This window comes from Prenolepis imparis, unplaced genomic scaffold, assembly GCF_030444845.1.
Source record: "Prenolepis imparis isolate NDT839.2.m4 unplaced genomic scaffold, iyPreImpa1.0 SCAF_10, whole genome shotgun sequence".
Lineage (NCBI taxonomy): Eukaryota > Metazoa > Arthropoda > Insecta > Hymenoptera > Formicidae > Prenolepis > Prenolepis imparis.
This window is the reverse complement of record NW_028141168.1, coordinates 8,909,883-8,933,040: the sequence shown is the minus strand read 5'-3', so window position 1 is coordinate 8,933,040 and position 23,158 is coordinate 8,909,883. Positions and strand designations below refer to the sequence as shown.

General features: G+C 41.6%; 1 protein-coding gene across 3 annotated transcripts; it reads left to right on the top strand.

The window, feature by feature from the left end:
- Positions 1-3,198: 3,198 nt before the first annotated feature.
- On the top strand, positions 3,199-12,703 carry LOC145941685 (netrin receptor UNC5C). Of its 3 annotated transcripts, XM_083047927.1 has the most exons (13): positions 3,199-3,892; positions 4,875-5,089; positions 5,442-5,655; positions 7,766-8,098; positions 8,558-8,725; positions 8,969-9,133; positions 9,445-9,480; positions 9,555-9,825; positions 9,934-10,082; positions 10,327-11,066; positions 11,736-12,127; positions 12,219-12,320; positions 12,408-12,703. In XM_083047927.1, exons 1-13 carry the CDS (start codon positions 3,832-3,834, stop codon positions 12,577-12,579), a joined length of 3,018 nt encoding a protein of 1,005 aa, XP_082904053.1. In that variant the 5' UTR covers positions 3,199-3,831; the 3' UTR covers positions 12,580-12,703. The 3 variants fall into 3 exon arrangements, with proteins under 3 accessions (XP_082904053.1, XP_082904052.1, XP_082904054.1); XM_083047926.1 differs by having other exon boundaries at positions 9,555-10,082; XM_083047928.1 differs by lacking the exons at positions 9,445-9,480; positions 9,555-9,825; positions 9,934-10,082.
- Positions 12,704-23,158: the final 10,455 nt, after the last annotated feature.

Genomic DNA, 23,158 nt, shown 5'->3' with positions numbered 1-23,158 from the left:
GTCATCCCTTTCCTCCCCATCGTATTTATACTCTTCTATATGAACAATTTGTAAGATTGCATAAACGTCTTCCTTTTTTTTGTCTAGAGACGAGCCTTAAAAGAGCATGTACTTATCTTTTTACAAAATGTTTTAATCAATAATTACATTCAATTATTAATAAATTTAATCAATACTTTAATGAATAATTATTATAAAATTTACGCAAAATATTATTTAGAAAATTTAATCAATATTTACTTTTTGTTGCAAAAACAAAGTTTGCTTTCTAAGAAGCACGGTTGCAAATCATCTGATTAAAAAATCAACAGGCGAATAAGTTTCACGAAGAAAGAAGTTGGCACATCGAGAGTCTTCGAACTTCGGAAAACTTTTAGCAAGACTGTAACTATAAAGCAGCAGTGTTTCTCGTCGCTTTCTCTTCGCGTTTGCGAAACCGACACAAATGGTAACAATTGCACAACCGAGGGGAAGGAAAAGTAGTAAGAGCTTTTTACTTCGAGCGATCATATTCGGTCATTTGGCCAACAACAATGGTAGAATATCTCTGATTCACTCTTTTCTGCGTCGCTCCTTTCACGATATATTCAGTGCGTCGTAACTCTTATTCCATTGAATTCGAAAAGGGATCGTAAAATCGAGCGTTGCTTCAGCCTGAGCTATCAATGATGGAATTTATGTCGAGGAAGTCGCGACGCCTCATTTCTCGATGATGCAGATGCCAGATGATCTCCACTTAATGCGGATATTTTGCGTGCAAGAGATATTTTGAAGAGATATTATTACGGAAGTAAGATATATTATATAAAAGTCATTATACCCATGATAAAGTTTAAGAAATAATCTAAATAAATAAAATATAATGAACAATTTTTCTTAAATCTTGAAATTAAAAAAATATCAATTTCTCGTTTTTTTATCACGTACTTTAAACGCATTTTTTATATTCCACAAGGTGCCGAGTAATTATTTTCTTCAGCATTTCTCTCGTCCGTGGCTGATTCTCGCGAGGTAACGAAGACACATTCAAAAATGAATATTAAGGTTCCCAGTCGCGCCATAAAGGAAAGCCCCAAACGATCCATAAACCAGCTTTCAAGCGGATGAGGAAAGCCGCCGCACAGCTCGTTACCTCTGAAACAAAAAGAGTTCGCCGACGAGCTGCAAACTGGGCCGATATCGCACGAAAAGACGGAACTCCGAAAAGTACGTGGCGAACAATGAAGTCGTCTGGCGAAATGTTCGCGGACAGGCTCTTTCAGCCCATAGCTGACGGTACACGAACGGGATCTCCGTAGCTCATCCTGGCAGGTACTTTTATCTTCGCGGCGGGCGCGAGAATGTACTCGCGAGGTATCCGGTGGCAACGCATCCGGCGAGTCGGGGAACGAAGTGGCTGCTGACGAGAGACGAGGAAAACAAGGAAGAGATAGAGAAGGAGAGAGAACCTATTCGTCGGCCGGTGGTGGCGAGGACGAGGTGGGTTTCGGTCCCGGTGCACGGCGTTATCTGTAAGGGGGGGCGTCGACATTTAAAATGCAGATTAGAGTACGGAGGAAAGGGGCGCAAACGCAGACGTAAACGTAAGAGCGTTGGGTAGCAAGTGTTTTATTGGGGCCAGCTTCCGTTTCTGCCTTCCCGGCTCTGGGTAGACGATGCAGCGTGGCACGATGCCACCGCGCAGATAAAGTCACAGCCCCCGAGCTTTAACCGCCCGCTAATTTATTGATCCCTGATTTATTTGACGCGGCCGGCCGCCGCAGCTTTAATTGCCCGCGAAGCGAATTTGACGAATTTTAATAGGACACGAGAGAGCTGCTGCCGATGACTTCTCCGCCGCTCTTTCACGCGTGATGAATTTCAAAACGAGAGGGGAAACTGTCTTCGTTTTACAAATGCGTGTGTCGGAAAAGTTTTGGCAGAGCGCTCTATCATAGTGGAATGGAAACGTCACAATTTGATCTGTTTGAAAATTACTACTATCTGACGAATTGTTTCCCGCGTTGCAGTTGTCGATAATGCTATATATCGTAAAGAAAGATTTTTTTGCATTACACTTCCTTTACAATTTTTTTTATCAACTATATTAAATTTGATTTATTATGATTTATTATGAAAATATATTCGACGCACTTTATGATAACTCTGCGCATCTTGTATCAAGTATAATTTTATTTAGTTCGTTTGTATATACAAGCATTTAACTAGTCTATTAATCAAACATTTTTGCATAACATCAGATCATGTACAAGATATATAATCTCTCGTAGAGATGTATAATTTTTGTTAAAAAATGTTCGCGAGATGGATTGACCGCGAGATGATTCTACTTGCACAGACATTTCTGCTTCCTCTATCCGTGAAATTATTCGATCGATTAAAAGATAGCTCTCGCTCGATAGACTGCCCTTTGGTGAGCAATTACGAACAGTTCGAGACCGGCAATTGGAATTAAAATACATCAAATTAATCGACTAGCTAGGCAAGACTTGGAGAGCGTAACGCGATTTACATATCTGTACAAGCTTGTTTGACTTTAAGTACCACGGCAAGATCGATTCGCCGTCCGAGCAGCACGCGACTACGAGCAATCGTGTCGGGAACTCGATGAAAGTTTACACAAGCAATTGGCACGGGAAGGGGATCCTTTCGCGACTTATCGGAGCCGAAGATCAAAGCACGACGATAACTCAAGGCAAACCGTCACGATTCGAGGTAAATCAAGAAGATCTCCGGAGATCTCGCCGAGAGTCTAATCCGACGAGTTTTGGATGCGGAATATGTAAATGCGAATTTGCGCAGGTGGCAACCGCAGGTGGTGCCGATGCTCGCCGAACTTGTGGAATTCCGATGTAACGAGCTTGAAGAGCGACCACTTTCTATAAAGGCGGATATAAGAGTCATACGGATGCATATATTGAGAGAGTGATCTGTCGATCATCGTTCAGCGCGGAAGGAAAACATTCGCGAAAGAAAGCGCAGCCTCCGGCATCACTACCACCTCCACCACCATACCATCACCACTATCACCGTGACCGTCGTCGTTGTCGTCGTTGCCGCTGCCGCAGATACCGCCACCATTGGCAGCAGCAGCAGCAGCAACACCCCCGACGACAAGGGGATGAAGAAGAGCGTTGGTATCGAAGTGAGACGTATATATACGTATATATAGAGGTGCGCGCACGTCGGCAAGTTCAGTCGTCCACCGCGTGCCGACCCGCGAGCATCGCGCAGCCACCCTCCCTTAGCGAATTCCTCGTTTCCCTCGGTTTCGCTCGCTATCGTGCTTCTCGAGGGGTTCGAAGGCTGGTCACGTGTCCCCCCTTTCGCACGCTCGAACGCGAGTGCAACCATGCAAGTGCGAGCACCCTCGTACAGATTCGTCATATAGTCTCCGAGATGAGCCGCGACTAATTGTCGTTGGCATTTTTCGAAGAGACACGGCTTCTCTTTTTGCAAATTGAAAACTTTGCACGCGCGGCAAATATGACACTTGATCGTTGGATCTGTCATAGAGATCTCGCGTGCGACGAACAATTGATCGGGATTATTTCTATTCATCGATCAATCGCGAATGCGATCTGTCCTGATACACGAATCATCGGTGCACGACTGTGCATTGCGGATATTTATTAAAATCGTACAAGATATTAAATGAAATTTGACACAATAATCACCGGTTATGAAGTTCAAATCGTTTGAGGAAGGTGATAATAAGCGCGACACTAGTAAGACGTGTCAGCGTAGAGCATGAAATTTGTTGTGTCTATTAATTTCTCCAAGTGGCACCGAATAAAACGCCGGTTTGAGTGAAATGTGAGGTAAAACGAGATGGAGCTGAGGATCAGTATTCTTCTTTTAACGCTTCTTCGCCTTGCCAGCGCGCTCGAAAGTAAGTAACGAATAACGAAGTAAAGCATAGATTCACAAGTTTGACAATATCTGTTAATTATTTTCCAAATGTCAAGATTCAATTAGCTTCACCACATTTACGTAAAATACAACTGCATCTCGCACGTTGATTTTTATTTAAAAATAAAATATAACATTGCCCATTATATATCATGTTATATTGTTAGGTGCGCCGAACAAATCTAAATATTAATAACTATTATTGCAACGTCGGCGCTTCCGCGACCACCGAAAATTTATTTCGCTCGCTTCCGGCCAGTCGTTCGAAATCGCGACGTAAATTTACGTCTCGCGTTCCTCGCGTAAGCCCCTCGTTACGGATCGTGACATGTTTTCTCATGAGCGTGACAGTCGGGGGTAATCATCGTCCACCAGTGCCTGGCTTACTGCGACGAGTAAAACAAGAGAGGCGCAATCGTTTCGGGATATAATAAAGTTTCTGCGGGGACTTAGAAGCGGGACGGCGAACACGAAGCGTAAAATCTCCGTGAGATGTAAGCGCGTGGGGTTGATATACGCGCGTGCGAAATCCGCTAAAACGCATCGCTGAGCCTGCTTTACCGTTTCGCATCTCTTATTCAACTCGACAGCTAAATATATACGTATCGCGTCTTCGAATAGCGATAGACTTTCGAGGGAAGGACGAGCAGAAATGTACGTTCGACACGTTATCGGATCCGATAATGCACCATTAGTAATCCGATAACGCCGTCTCCACACATCGTCGTTTCTCTTTATCGCGGTGACGCGGCTTTAGTCCCCCTCGATGGACCAAGAACGAGCCCCGCGGCGACGATTTAATTCAATCGATTCGATATGAAAAATTTGAAAACGTATGGATAATCGGGGGAGAGGAAGGATTATGCTGACGGCTCTATCGGATTAGCGGAATGAATCGCGTTGAAATTATCGATTTTTTCCGGCTCGCACAAAAGGGATAAGCGTGTGCTCGCTATATGTAGGTACGAAGGAGGAGAATGACGCGGAGGAGGATGACGAGGAGAGTTATCCTGTCGAAGATTATGATTACGGTGACTACGAAACCGCGACTATAACGAGCGATACCGATCTCATCGCTGGCGGTTCCCTGCCGATTTTTCTGGCGGAGCCCGTCGACACGTTTGTCGTCAAAGGGAAACCGGCGACGTTGCACTGTCGCGCCGCGCACGCTCTTCAGGTAATACACTAATAATTTCTAATTTGCACCTCTTTTACGTTTAACGTTTTCTACGAAGATCTGTTGCCTTATTACATATATTTTCTCGTTACCCCCAGGTATTTTACAACTCGCTCCTTTGTATTACGCGAATCCATGAGAGTATCATTCTCGCACAATGCTCTTCTTAGGACTTTTCGCGGAATGCCTTTCTTTGTCTTTATTTCCTTCTCGGTTCAGAGAAGTTTTGTGCATGGTTCTCTTTCTCTCTGCTTCCTTGTTCTTATTACCCACTTAGCCGCAATTTAACAAAGACAAGTTGTTTCTTTCACGGCACGCGAAACTGCACGCTCCACCGAACTCTTTTCCGCAGGTGTATTTTCGCTGCAACGGCGAGCGGGCCGAGCGTTCGCAGCAGCAGGATTTCGTCGACCCTCGTACTGGAACGAGGGTCGTCGAGGTCGAGTTGAACGTGACGAGGAACGAGGTCGAGGAGTACTTCGGGAAAGAGAGATTCAAGTGCGAGTGCGTGGCATGGTCGGGACCAGGTCAAATTCGAGGGCAACCCGCTACGGTTGAGGTCGCCTGTAAGTATAGAGAGTCCTCCACATCCTTTGTCTCTTTCTCTCCCTGCCAGGCTCTCTATCCCCTGTGTACATTCCCTCCATTCGCTTTGAATGATTCTTTACCGACGTAAAGGATTTTCCTTCTCTCGTTGCGGTAATGACCATGCACCGCTCGTTTCCGCGATACGTGACGTGCTCTAACTCAGGAGATTACGTCACTTTCACTCGTTAATACGAGGAGAAGCACGAAGTCCCTTTGAACGGACACAATAGTAACAACTATTTCAAAGATTTCCGTCCTCGTAATTCACGTAGGCGTGCTAATTCGCGGAGTGTAAAAATAGATAATTATAAATTTATGATAAGCTTATTATACACTTGTAGTATTACCGTAATATGCAATTATATTTCTCGACATTCTCTCTTCCTGCATATAATTGCACTTGCGTGTGACGAGATGTCCCAGAAAGATCTCATGCAAATCACGTCTCATTAAATATGCGATGAGTAGTCTCGGTTATTTCATTATATGTACTATTATTATTTATAGTAACTTTGTTAATATGATTTTCGTAACTCGTTTAAAGCCCTTGACGATACTCGGATGTGAAGTTCATCTCCCCTTCTCCTTTATATTTTGCAATGAGCCGGAAGATGGAACAAATTAAAGCGACAGAGCGAACGCGATTCGGTTTTCATCAAGTGTCCTGTGACGCGCAAATCGAGTACAAAATCTAATCGATATTCTATTGCAAACGAAACGACAGACGCGTAAGCCTCGAAATAGCGTTACGTTTTTTTCCAGAGAGAGGAAACACAGGGACAATCTCTGTCATTCAACGCGGAACATTCGTCGGTTATCAAAGCTAAAATAAAGTCGCGTATACAGTCGCGATAAGCCGTATGAAAAGTGTATTTTGGTATTTTTTCGTGTATGGAATTCCAATAACGATACGATTGCATTGGGATTGGTGGTGGGCGCTTCGTGAAAAAGGTGTAGCGCAAGAGCAATTTTCATTTAGACATTTCGAGTCGCGCTATCTCGCGCAAATAAGCGCGGCAAACAGGATGCAAAATTAAATCGGTATTTGCGTTCAAACAGAATGCCGACGCGCTTTCGAAATTGAATCCATGATGTCGATCAAATCGATGTGTACTACGCGATTTGCCGTAGAAACGATTCTCCGCGCAACAATCTTATTCCACTTTCGAGCAAACGAAGCGCGGACAATTAATTTCAGCAAGAGCGATGACGCGCATTGAATTATTCGTGCATGTTTAACGTTTAAATATTTTGTCCTCGTAGAATAATGCATTTTCACGGACGACGACGAAGAAAATAAATTGTGCGGAACAACGATCGTACTTGCTATTCATTAGAGGGGAGCAAAGTTCGAAATAGAAGTTTATCGCTCATAAATGCGCTCACAAGGTAGAAGTAACTTTCGCGTGGAGTCATTCGTACGCGAGTTCTATGTAAATGAAGAAAAAAAAATTAAATTTTGTTAAAAGATCTTTGATAAAGTGACGTATTAAAATTGCATTTGTATCTTACAACGTATCGTATGAAAAAAATCCTCGAAGCCACAGAGACAGGATAAGTAAAGGGGCGCAACATAAATGCATTTGTAGATGGTATCCATAACGCGGACTTTGTGATGGTCGGACGTATCATCCATCAGTCCGGTCTACGTACATATAACGTGGGCATATAGAATCCCGCCAGTTTCTAAAGCGCGTAACCGCCGCGTCGCGGTACACTATACGTCTATAGGTAGCCTCGGTCCCGGTGCTTACGCTCTTCAACGAGAGCAGATATGAAAGCCTCGCTTTTTGAGCGCGGACGTGGCGCGGCAAATAATGCCGCGACGGATAGCCAGGTTGGACGAATGACCGCCGTTATGTGTGTTCCGTGGTTCTCGCGCCGCAAATCTCTTTCCGCCTTTCTGATGGCGAAATCGTGAAAGCCCTTTCGTATGTTTGTACGCGATCCCCCTAATATCGCTGAGTACAGATATCTCTCTCTCTCTCTCTCCTTCTTTATTTCTCATCCGACGTCCTCTCGAGCGTGCTTTTTCCCGCGAGCGGATATTAAAAAACTGCCTGATGGTATCGCCTGGCCGATACATAGATCTGAAGAAGCACTTCCTGTCGCCGCCGTACTCGCTGTCAGTGGAGGTCGGTCGTAACGCGGAATTGCGATGTTCGCCACCTTTGGGTGTACCGACACCGAAGGTATATTGGTTGAGGAACGGCTCGCCTCTCGAGACGACGGCCGCCGGCGCCGCTTCCGCTCCCTCCGACGCGGATCCCAACGAGGCATCCGCATCCGGCTTCGTGCAATCCGCTGACGGACATTTGCTCCTCGGAGAGGCCGAATTGAGGCATCAAGGCAACTATTCGTGCGTCGCCGAGAACCTCGCCGCGAGGAGGGTCAGCGAACCGGCGGTGCTTACGATTTACGGTGGGCTATTTTATTTTTATCTATAGGTATACAAACTGGAGAACGGATTAAGAAATGCTGAAGAATGGATAAAGATGCTAAAGAATTTATGGGTCTATATCAGCTTATATAGTCTCCTATTTTTAGTCTCTATTTATTATATTGTTATTTATATATATCTGCCAAAAAAATCTCTTTCTTATTTATATTGTATCCTCGAGATATATAAAAGAATGGCGTAGCCAATATCTGCACCGCAGATATAGCTCTTTGTCACGAACTAAATTCGAAGTCGATGCGCTTGCAGATTTCACGGTGATTAAACTTTGATTTTCTTATTTTTAATTGACGTTGCATTGGATAAGCAATTCATTCACGTCTCGGCCTGTTCGAGCCGCGGGGCATATAACAAGATGTTATTTGTTCCCGTTTTAATTTCGTCGATATTTTTTTCTCTCTCTCTTCCCGATCCATTCTCAGTGAACGGCGGGTGGTCGTCCTGGTCCGGGTGGTCAGAGTGCAGCGTTCGCTGCGGTAGAGGCGTACAAAAGAGGACAAGAACATGTACAAATCCTGTTCCAATCAACGGCGGTCAAACGTGCCCAGGACCAGCCACACAAAGGGTAGAATGCAATCCTTCCTGCCCCGGTAGGTAAACTATAAAGACTCATTCACGCGACACACAAAATAATATAGAGTTATGTCGCGCGACTCGTTATAGAATATACGAATTAACAAACGCCCTAAATGTTAGACGTTTAAGCGCTATAAATATGTGGTCCTTCCCCTGATCAAGATACGCGGATATAGATGTATCTATTCTTTCGCTGACTCGCAAATCAGATAATCGCAATTTCACCGAGATTTTCAACTTCACCTCGTTGCATACAGCGGTTGATGGCAGATGGTCAACTTGGTCCTCGTGGTCCGTATGCGGTCCTGATTGTTCGAGGGTAAGAAGGAGATCCTGCAACGACCCCCCGCCGAGCAATGGCGGTCGTCCCTGTCAAGGCAAGGACGTCATCGTCGAGTCCTGCTCCACGGATCGATGTAATGGTGAGCTCCAGCCGAGTTTCTCTGTTTCTTATTGTTCTTCGTGATCCGCGCTCGATGCCTAACGATTTATCTGTGGGAGGAGCGGCCTTTTTAATCGCCCCGCATTCGATTGCTATTCGTAAAATTTGATGACTGCATGCGGATGATTCATCGACAAAGACTGCCTAGATGGATGAAATTGAGATATTTTCCAAGCCGATTTCCAAAGCGATTAGTTTTTCTAAATGTCGATGTACAGTCTCTCTTAATGTAAATAATTATTATAGCATATGAAATAGAGACTGAAATATTTTTTCCTTTATTGTATGCAGCGCTCGGACAAGATGGTCCAAGAGTATTTAAAGAAGGTAAAGAAACGATTTAATTATTTGTCACAAGAGCTTTCGTTTTCCAAAGAAAAAGAAAATATTTTTTCTTTTAGCGACTAGAGCAGTAGATTACAGAAACATTCTCGCACTGTGGATCACTTTAAGCTTAGCCGCGATAATTTTGGCCGTAACGACAATTTTCTTCGTTCGTCTGATGCGCCGAAAAGAAAGAATGGAGGCGTTGTACGGTGTTGCGAGATTAGACTTTCGTCGTCCGGATGATCTCGCAAAATCAGTCGTTTCTAAGAACGAACGCTCCGTCTTGGCTAGCGATAGGCGTCTCGAACATGTAATCGACGAATCGAATGCCGTCAGATTACCCAGGTATATCTATTTCCGATCAAAAAATAATGAGAACACGGTACACGATATATATAAATCAATATCCGGTTACATCAACATAATTTTACGATGCGTTGACGCAATGTGCAGATCCTGTTCCGAGCATCATTACGATGTTCCGCAATTGTCATTACCGTCGACAACGAGACCATCTCCGAGCTCCTCCGTAACTAGGTCTTCTTGCAAGAATTCGCAACGAGGACGCGGCATGTCAGATAATGAGGAGGGACGATCTTCTCGTAAGGAATTCCGATAAGTTCGAGAACACGAGAGCTCTTTATGCAATCAGTTTCAATAAATCAATCTCTTCTGGAAAATAATTTTGCAAACAAGATAGCTCGGATTCTCTCTTATTCGATCAAAGTTGAAAAATGAATGCACGTCGAACAAAATGTTCGATAAATTATTTTAATACTTTTTTTTTCCGCGTGCCCGGATGAATGCTTTTCATCTATGGCAAATTGCATTTATATATAACCTCAGGCTCGACATATCAAGCGAATCCAGAAAGCACAAACGAAGACGGTGACGAACAGGACGACGATGAAAGACCGGACGAGAACGAGCGATCCGCGCCGGATGACGGTAGTGGCTTTATCGTGAAAGCCGTAATCGATGAGCAAGGTGCTCTCCTGGTCGTACCCGAAGTAGGCGTTTCGATGTCTGTGCCGGAAGGTGCGATTCCGCGCGGTCGTCGACACAGTCTGCATCTCGCCGTTCTGGGAGAAAATTCCTTTAGACCGAATCTTCCACCTGGACTTACGTTGCTGTCCGCCGTGGTGGCCTGCGGACCCGCGGGTATCGATCTGGTGAAACCTGTGATCCTTCAGTTCGAGCACTGCGCTGAATTGAGAACCGGAAACTGGGAGCTGAGTCTGTGGTCCGCGGAGATCGATCTGGAGACCCGTTCGAATAATTCTACGAGCTCATCGATGAGCTCGAGTGGTTCGACGTCCGTGACAGTCTGGCGTAAGGTGCTGATGCTCGGCGGCGATCCAACGAATATGCCTGGTCAACCGTTTGCGCAACTCGATCATTCCGGTGTGTTCCTCGTCACGGAAACCCCCAGTGTTTACGCAGTTGCTGGAGAAAACTCGGTGGTCGCACCTGGATTGGCCGTGAAGCGGCTTTGCATAGCGGTTTTCCTGTCTCGCGAACGCGATCACGTCAGATGCCGGGTGCTCGAGGACACGAAAGCGTCATTCAAGCTCGTAAGCGAACAGGTAAGTCCGAAATGTGTATGTGAAATTTGCATGCCGACCATAAACATGTGTACGTATAGAGATTATTAGCAGTATAGTTTGTATAACGAATCTTCCTTTGCGTTTTTTTATATATTAAAAAAAATATTAAAAAATTTTTTTTTTGACAGAATCAGCTGATAACTGTCAAAAAATATTAATCAAGTTTAAAGTACCATAATATATTATTTAAAACATATTATTTTAATTTTTATAATATATTATTATTTAAAAATTTAATTAGCAAATACTTGATATTTTAATCAGCTGATTTCTGTCAAAAAATATTAATCTAGTTTAAACAAATTTTATATTAATTTTTTTAATATCATTTTTTAAAATACAAAATAGAACAATGGCTTGCTCGTAGTACGCGCTTCTGTTGTTATAGTGTTGTAAAGAACATGTTATAATACCTTATCCTCGATTAATATTTTTTGACAGGAATCAGCTGATAACTGTCAAAAATATTAATCGAGTTTAAAGAATTATAACATATTATGTAAAACAAATTATTTTTATTTTTATAACACATAAGTATTTTTAAGTTTTGTAATTAGCAAATTAACGCTTTAATCGGCTGATTCCTGCCAAAAATTATTAATAAAGCGTTAATTTGCTAATTAAATTTTTAAATAATATGTTATGCAGGAACGTCGTTTAGGTAGCACTCACATCGATCATGGTACTCTCGGATTTCGTGCAAGCGGCACCTCGCTTCGCATCGATCTCGAAGACAGAGAGAGCGGTTTTGCCGAGCGACTGGAAGTACCTTACCGGCGCATTTGGGCGTCCTCGAGGATAAGTATCCGGCGTACTTTTAGAATAGAAAAAGTCGCCGGCGACCTTAGACTCGGCTTCGAGCTTCGTGCTTGTCAACGTGGTTTCGAAGATCAATGCTTGCTTCTTAGGATCGATCTTGATCTTGCAAAAAGGAATAACATGAGCGGGAAGAGGAATGCCAATAAGACGGAATCCTCGATTGTCTTAAGAACGAAAAATTCGGCAAGATCCACGGAATCCGTTGTACCGAGACCCTTCAGGTATTTCTTATATTTATTTATTTATAATTTTAAAAAATCGAAATTAATTGATATAATGAAACCAATGAAATTTTATTTCGATTTGCTCTAGATTTTCTAAGACGCTTAGAAAGCAATTATGTCAGTGTCTGGATCCGCCAAGCGCACGCGGAAATGATTGGCGGATGTTGGCTCAAAGACTACAAGTAGATCGGTGAGTTTTGAATATTTTACAATCTATCTTCCTTTTGCGGATTTGCGAAATAAATTTACGCCGGCGTAACATTTTGCAAATCCACAGATACGTCGACTATTTTGCGACAAAAGCGAGTCCAACGGAACATATTTTGGACTTATGGGAAGCTAGACATCGCGAAGCTACGGCTCTAGCAGATTTATTAAACCATTTAAGACTGATGGGACGCGTTGACGCGGCTAACGTACTCGAGAGTCGTCTGGGTCCATGGATCTAAGAGATTACAAAAAAAAAAACTTACACTGCCACAAATAAACGATACGTAAATTTATAACACGAGAGACAAAATTTTTGTAAATAGAATAGTCATTATACAATATTAACAAAGTGGACGTAGAACTATGTTGTATAAATATTGATCATATTTGTACATAAAAGTCGTTTACAACAAATACTTATGTAATGCAATATTTTTTTATACACCCTCATATGATCCTTCTTACCCGTAAATTAAAACGACAAAATTACTTCTTCATAGTTATTAATTATTTATTTCTATTACATCAAAAGTAGAGATAATTATCATTAAAAAATTTTAGTTGAATAAATGACATTATATTAATAATGTTTTTCTCTCATCGACGAAAACATATATATTTTGCAAATATTGCAAAGAAAACTTGGTAATATGATTATTTATTTTTGAGAACAATATATTTAATTAATTATTAAACAAACATTTTTCCTTTTATATTAATTTCTTTTAACTGATTTATTATTATTAAAGTCAATAATAATTTGTCTCTATGTTCACTTCCAATGCATTCTAATTGCATTGGATAGTTGTGCAAATTCAATCTAATGAAATACGTCTTTAACGAACAACATGACGGAGAGCGCTCGGGAAGGTCAGAAATTACAGATGACATTCACAACCGCATATGCTCAATTTGCACCTGAATGCGCCGATCGTCGTCAGGTATCCGGTGGTCCTCGAGCGAAATCGAACGGAAAGCGGAAGCTCGCTGAAGGATCTAGTTGTGGATAGGCGGGTATTTAGATGCCATTTAGACATATCGTATCGCGACACAAGCATTCGAGGAAGGCTCCCAGGTATCACGTCTTGGACCAAGGATGCATAGGATGCTCGAAACAATGGGCATTATCCCGTCTCCATATAGGGGTAAGGGTCGAGAGGTTCGGCAAGGTATAGGTATGCAAGTACGGATGGCAGAGCCAGCAGCCCCTATATAGGTATGTACGTATCCCTCTGCTTCCTCTACCGTCTCCCTTCCGCCACCGGTTTCCTCTTACCATTCGTATTAGTCTCTCTCTCTCTCTCCTCTTCCTTTCCGGATCCTCTTGGAAGGATGAGAGGCGAAGGGGGTGGTAGCATTTAATCACAGGGGCCCGCTGGTGGTAATTCCACCGGACAATGCCTGTTGACCCGACTCGTCGGGGATGGCCACCCTTTAATCGCTATGCGATTCGCCAACCACGAACCCGATATCTTTCTCTTTCTTCCGCGAACTTTCGTTTTTTCGTTCCTCTCTCGATGCCTTCGTTTATTTGGCGCTTCTTTCTGTCGAAAATTCGTTTACGATGGAAGAATGTGGAGGTTGATGGAGGAATCGTTCGGTACTTAGTGACATTAAAATTAATGTCACGTCTATTTTTTATGCAGGCCTAGATGTTGAAATATTAATCAGTAGAAAAGAGATCAAAAGAAAAAAATCAGCGGTAAGTATATTAAGTTCTGAATCAATTTGTGCATTTCTTGCATATAATAAAAAATGAATAACAGGATATTTAGCTAATTTTATAGATAACTCGGCCATTTCAGAAAAGTGTTAATTATAATATTATAATTATTTTCTTCATACATCTTCTCATTTTGTAAACGGCATCTCAGAAATAGATATCGCATTTCAAGATGCAAGATCGACAGTGAGAACTCAACGTTCGTAAAATGCGGTTGCGTTCCGTTCGACAGATCTTTAAGCGTGTTGTATACGACGTTGCGGTTACGCACGAGTCACGGTTCGCGCGTAATCCACGGGTGGGTCACATAAATCGCGCAGACACAGTATCGTATTAATTTCCCGACTAATCGCGATTGGGATCTACAGGCAATTACGAGAAGGATCGTCCAATCAGATTGTACGCGCGGCGCTTTACCCGCTTCCGTTAACGCACCGCGAAGTCACGCACACGCGCAACGCACTGCACCGGACTCTGGACAACCGTACAAAACATGCGCCCACGCCGCTCGAGGGTGGCTTATGAATCGGACATATCGCGATCGAATGACGTGGAATCAACTTCGTACGTGTGCCCGGTACAGTCATTAATTCATGCCGTAGACCTGAACGCGGGGCGACCAAATACAATAACATCCGTCAGTGTTTTAACTATCAGATTCTAGGCATTCGAGTTAGAATTAATTTTCATTCCATAGAAACGCATCGATGATATATAATAATTAATATGCGATTAAAATAAAAAAAATATTTAAAAAATTCAGAGCGAGGGTATCCGCTTTCAAAGGAATGCAATGAAGATTTTGACATTTGAATGGCAGTAGCTATTAATGGGGTTGAGTCAGAATATTTTTTTCGCAACACGATCTCATTAAAAATGAGATGTGCAGACTGTCAGAAAGTGGACCTATCCTATAATAAAATATATGGTTGTAAAAGGACATGCGTATGTGTTTTCCGGTTAATAGTGTGATGCACGTCGTGGTTAGTGCACGACGTTACAGATCGCCGAATGTGCGTGTAACGCAAAACCCGTCGGTATATCGTCTTTCAAATAATTACTTTTCGTCGAAAGGAAATGAAGGAGGATCCCGAGGATAAGAAGGGTATATACGACCGTTTCATACGAGGGAAGATTGCCGTATGCGCTAACGAAAGGAGGCTCGTGAAGGATGTGGAGGTAGTTGAGATCTTATCGAGAATCGCGCCCCCGGGGAATCCAATCGTAAATGACGAAAACTGAAATTACGAACAGCCACCGACCAAGACTTGTGCGTGTCGAATAAATTAACCAACCTTTGCATGTCTTTAAATTTTTTTGTTTAAACGAAACGAAAATATTTTAGACCAATTTAAATTCCGTCTGGTATCATTAAATGTCATTTTTATTGCGATTCCATACGTCGTTCTCTCTCTCGTTATACTTTTATATATTTTTCTCAAAAAATATTTCTCTCTATCTCTACCTCTTCTGATAATATTTTTATCATATTTCCGATGTGTGTTTTTATATTCTCTATAAATATATTAATATAAAACGTGTCTGTGTTTACTATTATGCAAATACATCGAATAATTAAACGCATGACGGTGTTGAAAATTTAGATTACCAGTACAACGTGAGTCGCGATAAAATAGCGATGTAATAATAAGAGGGGAATATTGCCATTTATCAAGTTAACTCGTTAGCACAGCAGCTGGTATTAAAAATGTTCGAAAAACCGTTCGCGTATGCAGGCGTATACATGTCGACGAGAAAGTTTTGCGACGAGCAAAAATTCCCGAAGCGGAAACCACCGCCAAAACGGCAGCGAAAGGAAGAAGAGCATTTTTTCACTGTCGTTCGCCAGGATTTTTGTAGTGCTACCGAAACAAAAAGCTAGCCACATAGTTTCCGAAACAATTTCGTCGTGGAATTCCACGACATCCGCGGCTAAAGGGCAGTAAATTTCACGCGTATTTCGTATATGTGATACAGTTTGTATTGAAATTGTTATCAGAAGAAGAATACGAATTTACGAAATTTATATACTATAAAATCGAGAAATACATGATTACTCAAGTTGTGCCTTTTGGCAACAAGTTATGTCAAGATCGAAATAATTTTTTTATTCTACATGTAATTATATTATTTTTTTCTTTACTATGTTTCTTTTCTTTAAAATATTTTAATGATATAAGAGACTCTAAATAATTTTTTGGCAGTTTTGCATTTATCATTGATATATTAATAAAATTTCAGGCATCTTCGTAAGGTATAAAATCAAGATAATTAATTTATAAATTAATCAAATATTGTGCAAAAAGAGATGAAACTGTTATTCGTATTCTAATATGTATCAGTGTCGCTCTAATAGAGAAGCAAAGAGAAAACGTTGTAACGTGTGACAGTGAAATATATTTCGAGCCCGACGAATTTGTTTAGCGCGTAATCCTATTCCCTTCACGGTTGTAAGCGAGTATCAATGTCTTGATTTGCTCGTGTCACCGCGCGCGTCTTCCTTCCAAACCGTAGCAATCTGCGCGAGAGACATTTACATGGGAACGCCCGGCTTTAATCCGCGGCACGGCGGTGCTGAATTATGCCAGCGGCGTAATTTGCATAACCCTTGCAGGCTGGCCCCGATAAATGACGATTCGCGGAAAATTGGCTCCCCGCGCATCGAATTAAATCCGGCGCTTAATTAACAGAAGTTTACAGCGCGCGCGGACGAGAGTCGCCGCAATTTCGTCCGTCGCGACCGCGCTTAAGCGAACGTCGCTGTCACGTAAATCGCAAGAACTTTCTGCCTTCGGTACTTTACACACACATATTTACATCTTGCGATCTAATTAAATGTCGAGATTATTAGATTTTGTTTTGGATTCCAAAGTTTTGCGGAGAGAGAAGCGCGAAGAAATAAAATACACGTATGTCAACTGTCAAATATTAGGGAAAGCATTATTTTTGTTCCTCTTTAATATATTCGGTGGTTACATTAATTACGATTCAATTAAAACATTAAGCTGATTAAACCATCGTCTTCTCGCATTTCCTCAAATTGAATCAAAGCAAACTTTGAACATTAGTTGCATCGAGAACTGTATCGAGTAATTACGCTCTTAAACTATCGTCAGATAACACAGTCGAGAGAGAACAGTTCAAAGTTTCTAAGTAGCATTTAACCCAAGGAAACTGTTATTAGTTAATCTCTGAACTTTGCTGTTCGAATAGAGAAAAAAGAAAAACTCACGTTAACCAGTGTCCTCCTTTAGAAACGCGCATAATCACAGCTTATATCGAAGTGAATGGCTTCAATTGGTTTATACTTTTAACGTTTACCCATTGAAATCATTATACTGTGATGGTTAACATTTTTTCTTTCCTTGTGTTCTCCCTGTTAGTCACACAATTGGCAATTGCGCCAACCGCGCAATTAAAAGTAAAACGTCAGTTACTAGATAGTTCAATGACCTAAATGCACAACGGAAATGAAGTATGGTCGACATGATCCATAACTCGAAACTGAATCAAAAGACGATTACCCGACTTGTATCTGGCTATCATATGTATATGTGTTTGACGGAATCTTATTCTTTTCTCCTTGTCTCTTCAGGCGGCGCTCTTTCATCGCGCCTGATACTGATGGTGCAATTTATCGTATTAAACAAATCACTCTCATATCTCTTATATGCACGACTCGGCTTAAAGTATCTCTCTCGTGAGATCGTCAGCGTCTCTTCTTCATCTTTCCGCGCGATTATGCAATTGTAACTGCTTTTGTCAGCTTGACTTTTCACATATCAGACTTTTCACTTGATCTTTACTTGGCAATGCAAGGAAAAATATATTGAATATGTGATAATTCATAAGAGTAGTTAAATATTTGATATCTAAACAGATGATATTCTAATAAACTAAATAGATGGATGAAGCTTGATTGTTCGAATCTCTAATCGCTACATAGTCATGAATACGCCATGTTAATAATGCAATTCGTTTCGCTTTCATTTCCATGCCTCTGTCTCGCGGAATGGCATTAATTATCAATCATAAATTGTGTCAGTACGCGTCGCATTTTAACAGGTGGATTCATGCATAAACATGTACCCACGGAATCTACGATCCCCAATTGGTCATGTAATATTAAAAATGTAATATCGCTACATATTGTACCGTTCGTCGTGGGCTTTTTCGCTGCTAATGACGCAATCATGCAGCCCGTCCCCTTTACTGGACGATGTTTCGAATTAACAAATTGCCAGCGCGCCTCTCGCCGTTCCGCAAATGCAATTTCGTACCGGTTTTAACTTTAAAGTTCCGTGCATGCGCATACTAATTTGAAACCGCTCGTTTTTTTATTCATTGTTTTATTTTATCCTCTTTTGAGCCAATTTTGAAAGTAAAAAGTGCAACGAGAACTCAAATCGCATTTGTTAATTATATCTTCAAATCATCACTCTCTCTTTCTCTTTGTACTGCAACACGATTCCAAAATTTCATAATGATGAGTGATGGTGATTTAATAATACTGTAATTAATAATTCTGAATAATTTGAAATTACACGATGCGGGTAATTTTAATATAATTTTGTCACGTAATCATATTTTATAAAATACAATATATTTAATGCAATAAAGTGAGAGAGAGAGAGTGAGAAATTGCATTGGAAAATTGCAACAATCTCTAGTTGTGCGCCAGATTTGATAAATAACGCTATTTCTTACACACATTTTTGTCGCGATTCCATTTCGTGGTTTCGCGGTAGAAGTGATAGTTGTCAGAGGGACGAAGAATTGAAAGAAGTTTTATATGATCTGATACTGATAGATGAAGGGAGAGAGCAAACGTCGAAAGAAACGCAGGTTTCCAGTGTGTCGCATTTTCTGGACAGTGAAGAACCGACTGTCGTGTCGCGGAAATTAGTTCCGGTTTCTGAAGGTTCGGAATCGACCGTCATCCTCTACCACGACCGTCAAACGTCAGACGGTGAAGATGTACACGAGGGGCGACACTTGGCGAGAAAAAGTCCGATCAAAATCGTGTATGTCGAAATAGAACAAATCGTCCGTGCTATTAACGACGGGCGACGTCGCCCGATATTTGTCAAAAGCTAAATCGTTGTAAACCTCGTCATTATGGGAACTTCAGAGGCGTAAAAAGGGATGATGGATGATTCGGCTCACAGTTGACAATTGCGATAAGCGCACAATGGCCTTCGAATTTTGTCTGCTAGGCACTTCATGACGTTATACATAAATTGAAATTCACATATTAAATTCAAGTGGGTAATTGATATGTGCCGACCATACGCGCATTAAATTTAATGAATGGCCACGTATCTATCTCTACGAGCGCATACTCCATTTACAACGCTGCAAACCGCAATGATGCCGATAATTCATCGTGGTTTCGCGTAATTCGTCGATGCATATATCGTTCGTCGATTACTGGCGGAATGTTCGCATTATGTATTAATAGCGACCCGATAACTTTTGATATGCCTGAAAAAATATTCGTATAGTTAAAGATAGCACCTTATCGCTTCTATTTGTTCAAGAACTGAGCTGTAATCGAGCATTTCAGAAAATCGTTCTCTTTATCACGGCCTTACGCACAAACTTAAGTAATATCGCACTCGACGGAGAAAGGGAAAGGGATGAAAGGGGGGCCTTATAGGGCCGCTATAAATACGGCAATAAATCGCCACTATAAATCGCTGGCTTTGTTACCATCGGTATCGATATTGTCGGTCCCAGGCCTCGTTGTCGTATCCAGGTTGGATCTCGAATCCGACGATGACAACGAGAAAGAGGCGGCAAACAAGAAGAAAGAAACCGAGAAGGAGCAAACACCCCCGTGTGGGACGTGGCACGAACGCACGGACGCGTTTCCATAAGAGGACGAGGAGGAGAGGATGCTCTCGATAACGCTCTCTTGTTACCTCGAACGCGGACACGTCGCGCTGCGTGTAACAGAGTCCTCGAGAACCGGGCTAGATCGAGCCGTTCGATCTTTCGCGTAGATAGGACGCGATTGACTCGCTCCAAGTATCTCGATTCTCTTGGCTGGAGAGTCCATCCGAAGCACCATCTTGTCGCAAGATGAATTGGAAAGGTGTCGTCATCGGAAAATGTCAAGGTTGCAACGGGGACCACTTCGCATTTCGCATGACAGTTAGAAAGACGAGTACAAGCGCCAATTTAACTTTTCAAGTTGCTCTTCAAGATTGAAGGAGAGTTTGTTAAAGAGACAAGATGTACTTTTTTTTGGAGAAACTAGAACACTTGAGGTTTGTGTAAAGATGTAAAGTAGCGAGTGTTAATTATCTTGAATTACTAATAAAACGAGGTACGATTTGAGTAGTTAATTTCTTTAATTTCCGTAAAATCTTTTCGTGTTGATTTGTCGCGAAACTTAATAGATCGCTTAATGAATTGGGAGCTAACAATTTCTTCTCGTCTGTCCTCAGGGGATATTTCGAGTTTTGTTAGTTGCATTCTCGTGGTTCCAACTGCGTTTGTTCAATAAAACTCCTCACGATTTCCCAGATATTGTCCACTGTCGTGTTTTAATTTCGAGCACTGAAAGTGCTTTAAAACGTTTTTATTTTAGTTACTTCTCCACTGCTTTCTTTAGTTTCTCTCTATCCGACCGAATACTCGATTGATATCATCTTATTCTGGACTTTATCCGTCGCGAAAATTTCATTTCCTCTCATTGTTTCCGCATCAGACCCTCCTTCAGGAAAACTTCATCACGAGAGGGATCTTCGCGTGGTTTAACGCAACTAACTTCTTATTAAGCGCGTATTAGACTCGTTCGGCGGAAAGGAAAAAGAGCACAATGGGAATCTCATCGAGAGAAACGTATTACATAAATATCCCGATTATTATCGTATATAAAGACGCGATATACTTTGCCGAAAATCTCGCCAACTCATGCCTCCTTTCTTCTCTCTCATGCACCATAATTGAAACGGGACGAGAACCCTCACCCGTCGATCGTATCGTCTCGCTCCGTGACCACGTGCACTTCTTCAATGAGAGACTTCGCTCCGCGGGATCCCGGACCGCATTATCGCTTGGTATACGCCCGATACTCCTCGCTCCGGGCATTCCGAGGTAGCCCTCGGCGCTATCGTATTTTTTCGTCTCCCTTAGATTTGCACGCGCCTTGCATGCGTTCGTGCGTGCATGCGTGTTTGCTCAGACGTGGGCGAGCAACGCGAGACTTCCCGTAGATTACGCGCGATCTCTAGACGGTTTCCTCCTCTCGTGCTGGGGAAAAATCGGGAGGAGGCGAGCCGAAAAATTCGGAACTACGGTCGCGCACGAGAGTATAGAGCCACGCTTTATTTACGACGTTATTTCCGAGGAATCCGCCGGTATACGCTCGTCGCGCGGTGGCAATTTGGTCGCATGGCCGTGTTACCCGCTAGCCGGGCCGATGTAAATGCAAATACAAATGCATTTAAACCGGCCCGGCCGCACGCCGTCTCTTCTCCCTCGATCGCGATCTCTCTTTCTCACTTGCGGATCCACAATCGCGACTTCCTCTTTCATCTCCAGCATCCTCCTCTCGCTCTGTCCGAGACTCTGCGGCCGTAACCGTTAATCCGTGCCGCAACTAACCGCACACGAATGTGCGAGCGGCGATTGCACACGTACATGAGCAGCCCTCTCAGTAGATCTAATACTCTCCAGGGTCTGCGAATCCCGAGTCTAATACTGTGAGACGCTATTTTCTTTTTTTTTCTCTTTTTTTTTCATTATTTTTGCATACGCGCGGTTAGTTTTTTTTCGGCCACGAGGATCTATGAAGCGAAAGACGGGGTTGCTCGAAAGCATAGCAATGCTAATAGCTATGAGTAGAAATTTGGTCCGGCATTCCTGATCTAGCGTTTGCCAAATAAGGCACAAATATGGTTTTTGAATGGTATACCGAATTCGGTAAGCCAGATCCGGTAATTATTTGGGTTTTATCAGTTTCTAAATAAATACAAAAAATTCTTTTTTACAATAATAAATATATACATTTATGATTTGTTAAAATTTCAATAGTGAATAAACAAATTCTTGTGCAAATAATTGTAATAAAAGAAATTAAATAATGTATTTTAAGTTTGGCGCATAAGTCTGGTCCGAATAATTGCCGGATCTGACTGCCTAATCTGATTATTATTAGGCAGTCAAATCCGGCAATTATTCGGACCAGATTAATGTGCCAAATCTAAAAAAAATATATGTAATTTCTTTTATTACAATTATTGCACAAGTATTTGTTTATTCATTATTAAAATTTTTACAAATTTTTAATTATATACATTTTACAAAATTTTAAATCATATACAATATGTTGATAGCGAACATATATACAATACGTTGGTATCGAAAATATTCAGATATTTTCGGATATCGATCGTAGCGCCATTAGTGCGTATATATATATGTATTTTGAACTTTTATTGACATTTGAGTCTTTGGGCTTATTGTCGTAACGAAAGTTATATAAGTGAGTTAGTGTTAACAAGATTTAGAATATTTAATTAAACATTTTGTTTCTTATTTGAGTGTTCAGTTTTTGGTTAAATGGATGAAGTAGAGCGTCGTCGTATGCGTATACGTGAATTGGCACGTTTACGAATGTCAGAGCATCGAAGAAGACAAAGAGAGAGAAGACGAGAAGACATGTTTGAACATAATCGTGAAAACTATGATATTTTATTAGAAGAAATGCTAAATAGTGACGAGCCAAATATAGAAAATTTTAATTTAGAAAACTCTAGATCCGAAAACAACGATAATCGAGAATTAGAAGTAGAAGAAAATTTACATACATCCTCAAATACTAATGAAACAGCAAGCGATTACAATGAAAGTAACGATAATGATGAACACGGCGAAGAAAATGAAAATGAACAGCAAATTCATGTAAACGCGGATATTCGTGAAGCCAGTATCATAGAAGATGATTTTTCAGATTGTTTTGAATGTTATGACACAGAGATTGAAGAACTTCGAGAATGGGCTTTATTAGGAAATCCTGCAATTTCTCATTCTCGTTTAGAAGCATTGCTGAAGATTTTGAGGCGCCGACTATTACCTCAACTACC

Excerpts from the sequence above, each read along its gene's own strand:
- LOC145941685 (XM_083047926.1), top strand. The coding sequence starts at position 3,832 with ATGGAGCTGAGGATCAGTATTCTTCTTTTAACGCTTCTTCGCCTTGCC. Across the intron at positions 9,481-9,554 it reads TCCAAGAGTATTTAAAGAAG|CGACTAGAGCAGTAGATTAC; the intron begins GTAAAGAAACGA and ends TTTTTCTTTTAG. Across the intron at positions 11,067-11,735 it reads TCAAGCTCGTAAGCGAACAG|GAACGTCGTTTAGGTAGCAC; the intron begins GTAAGTCCGAAA and ends TATGTTATGCAG.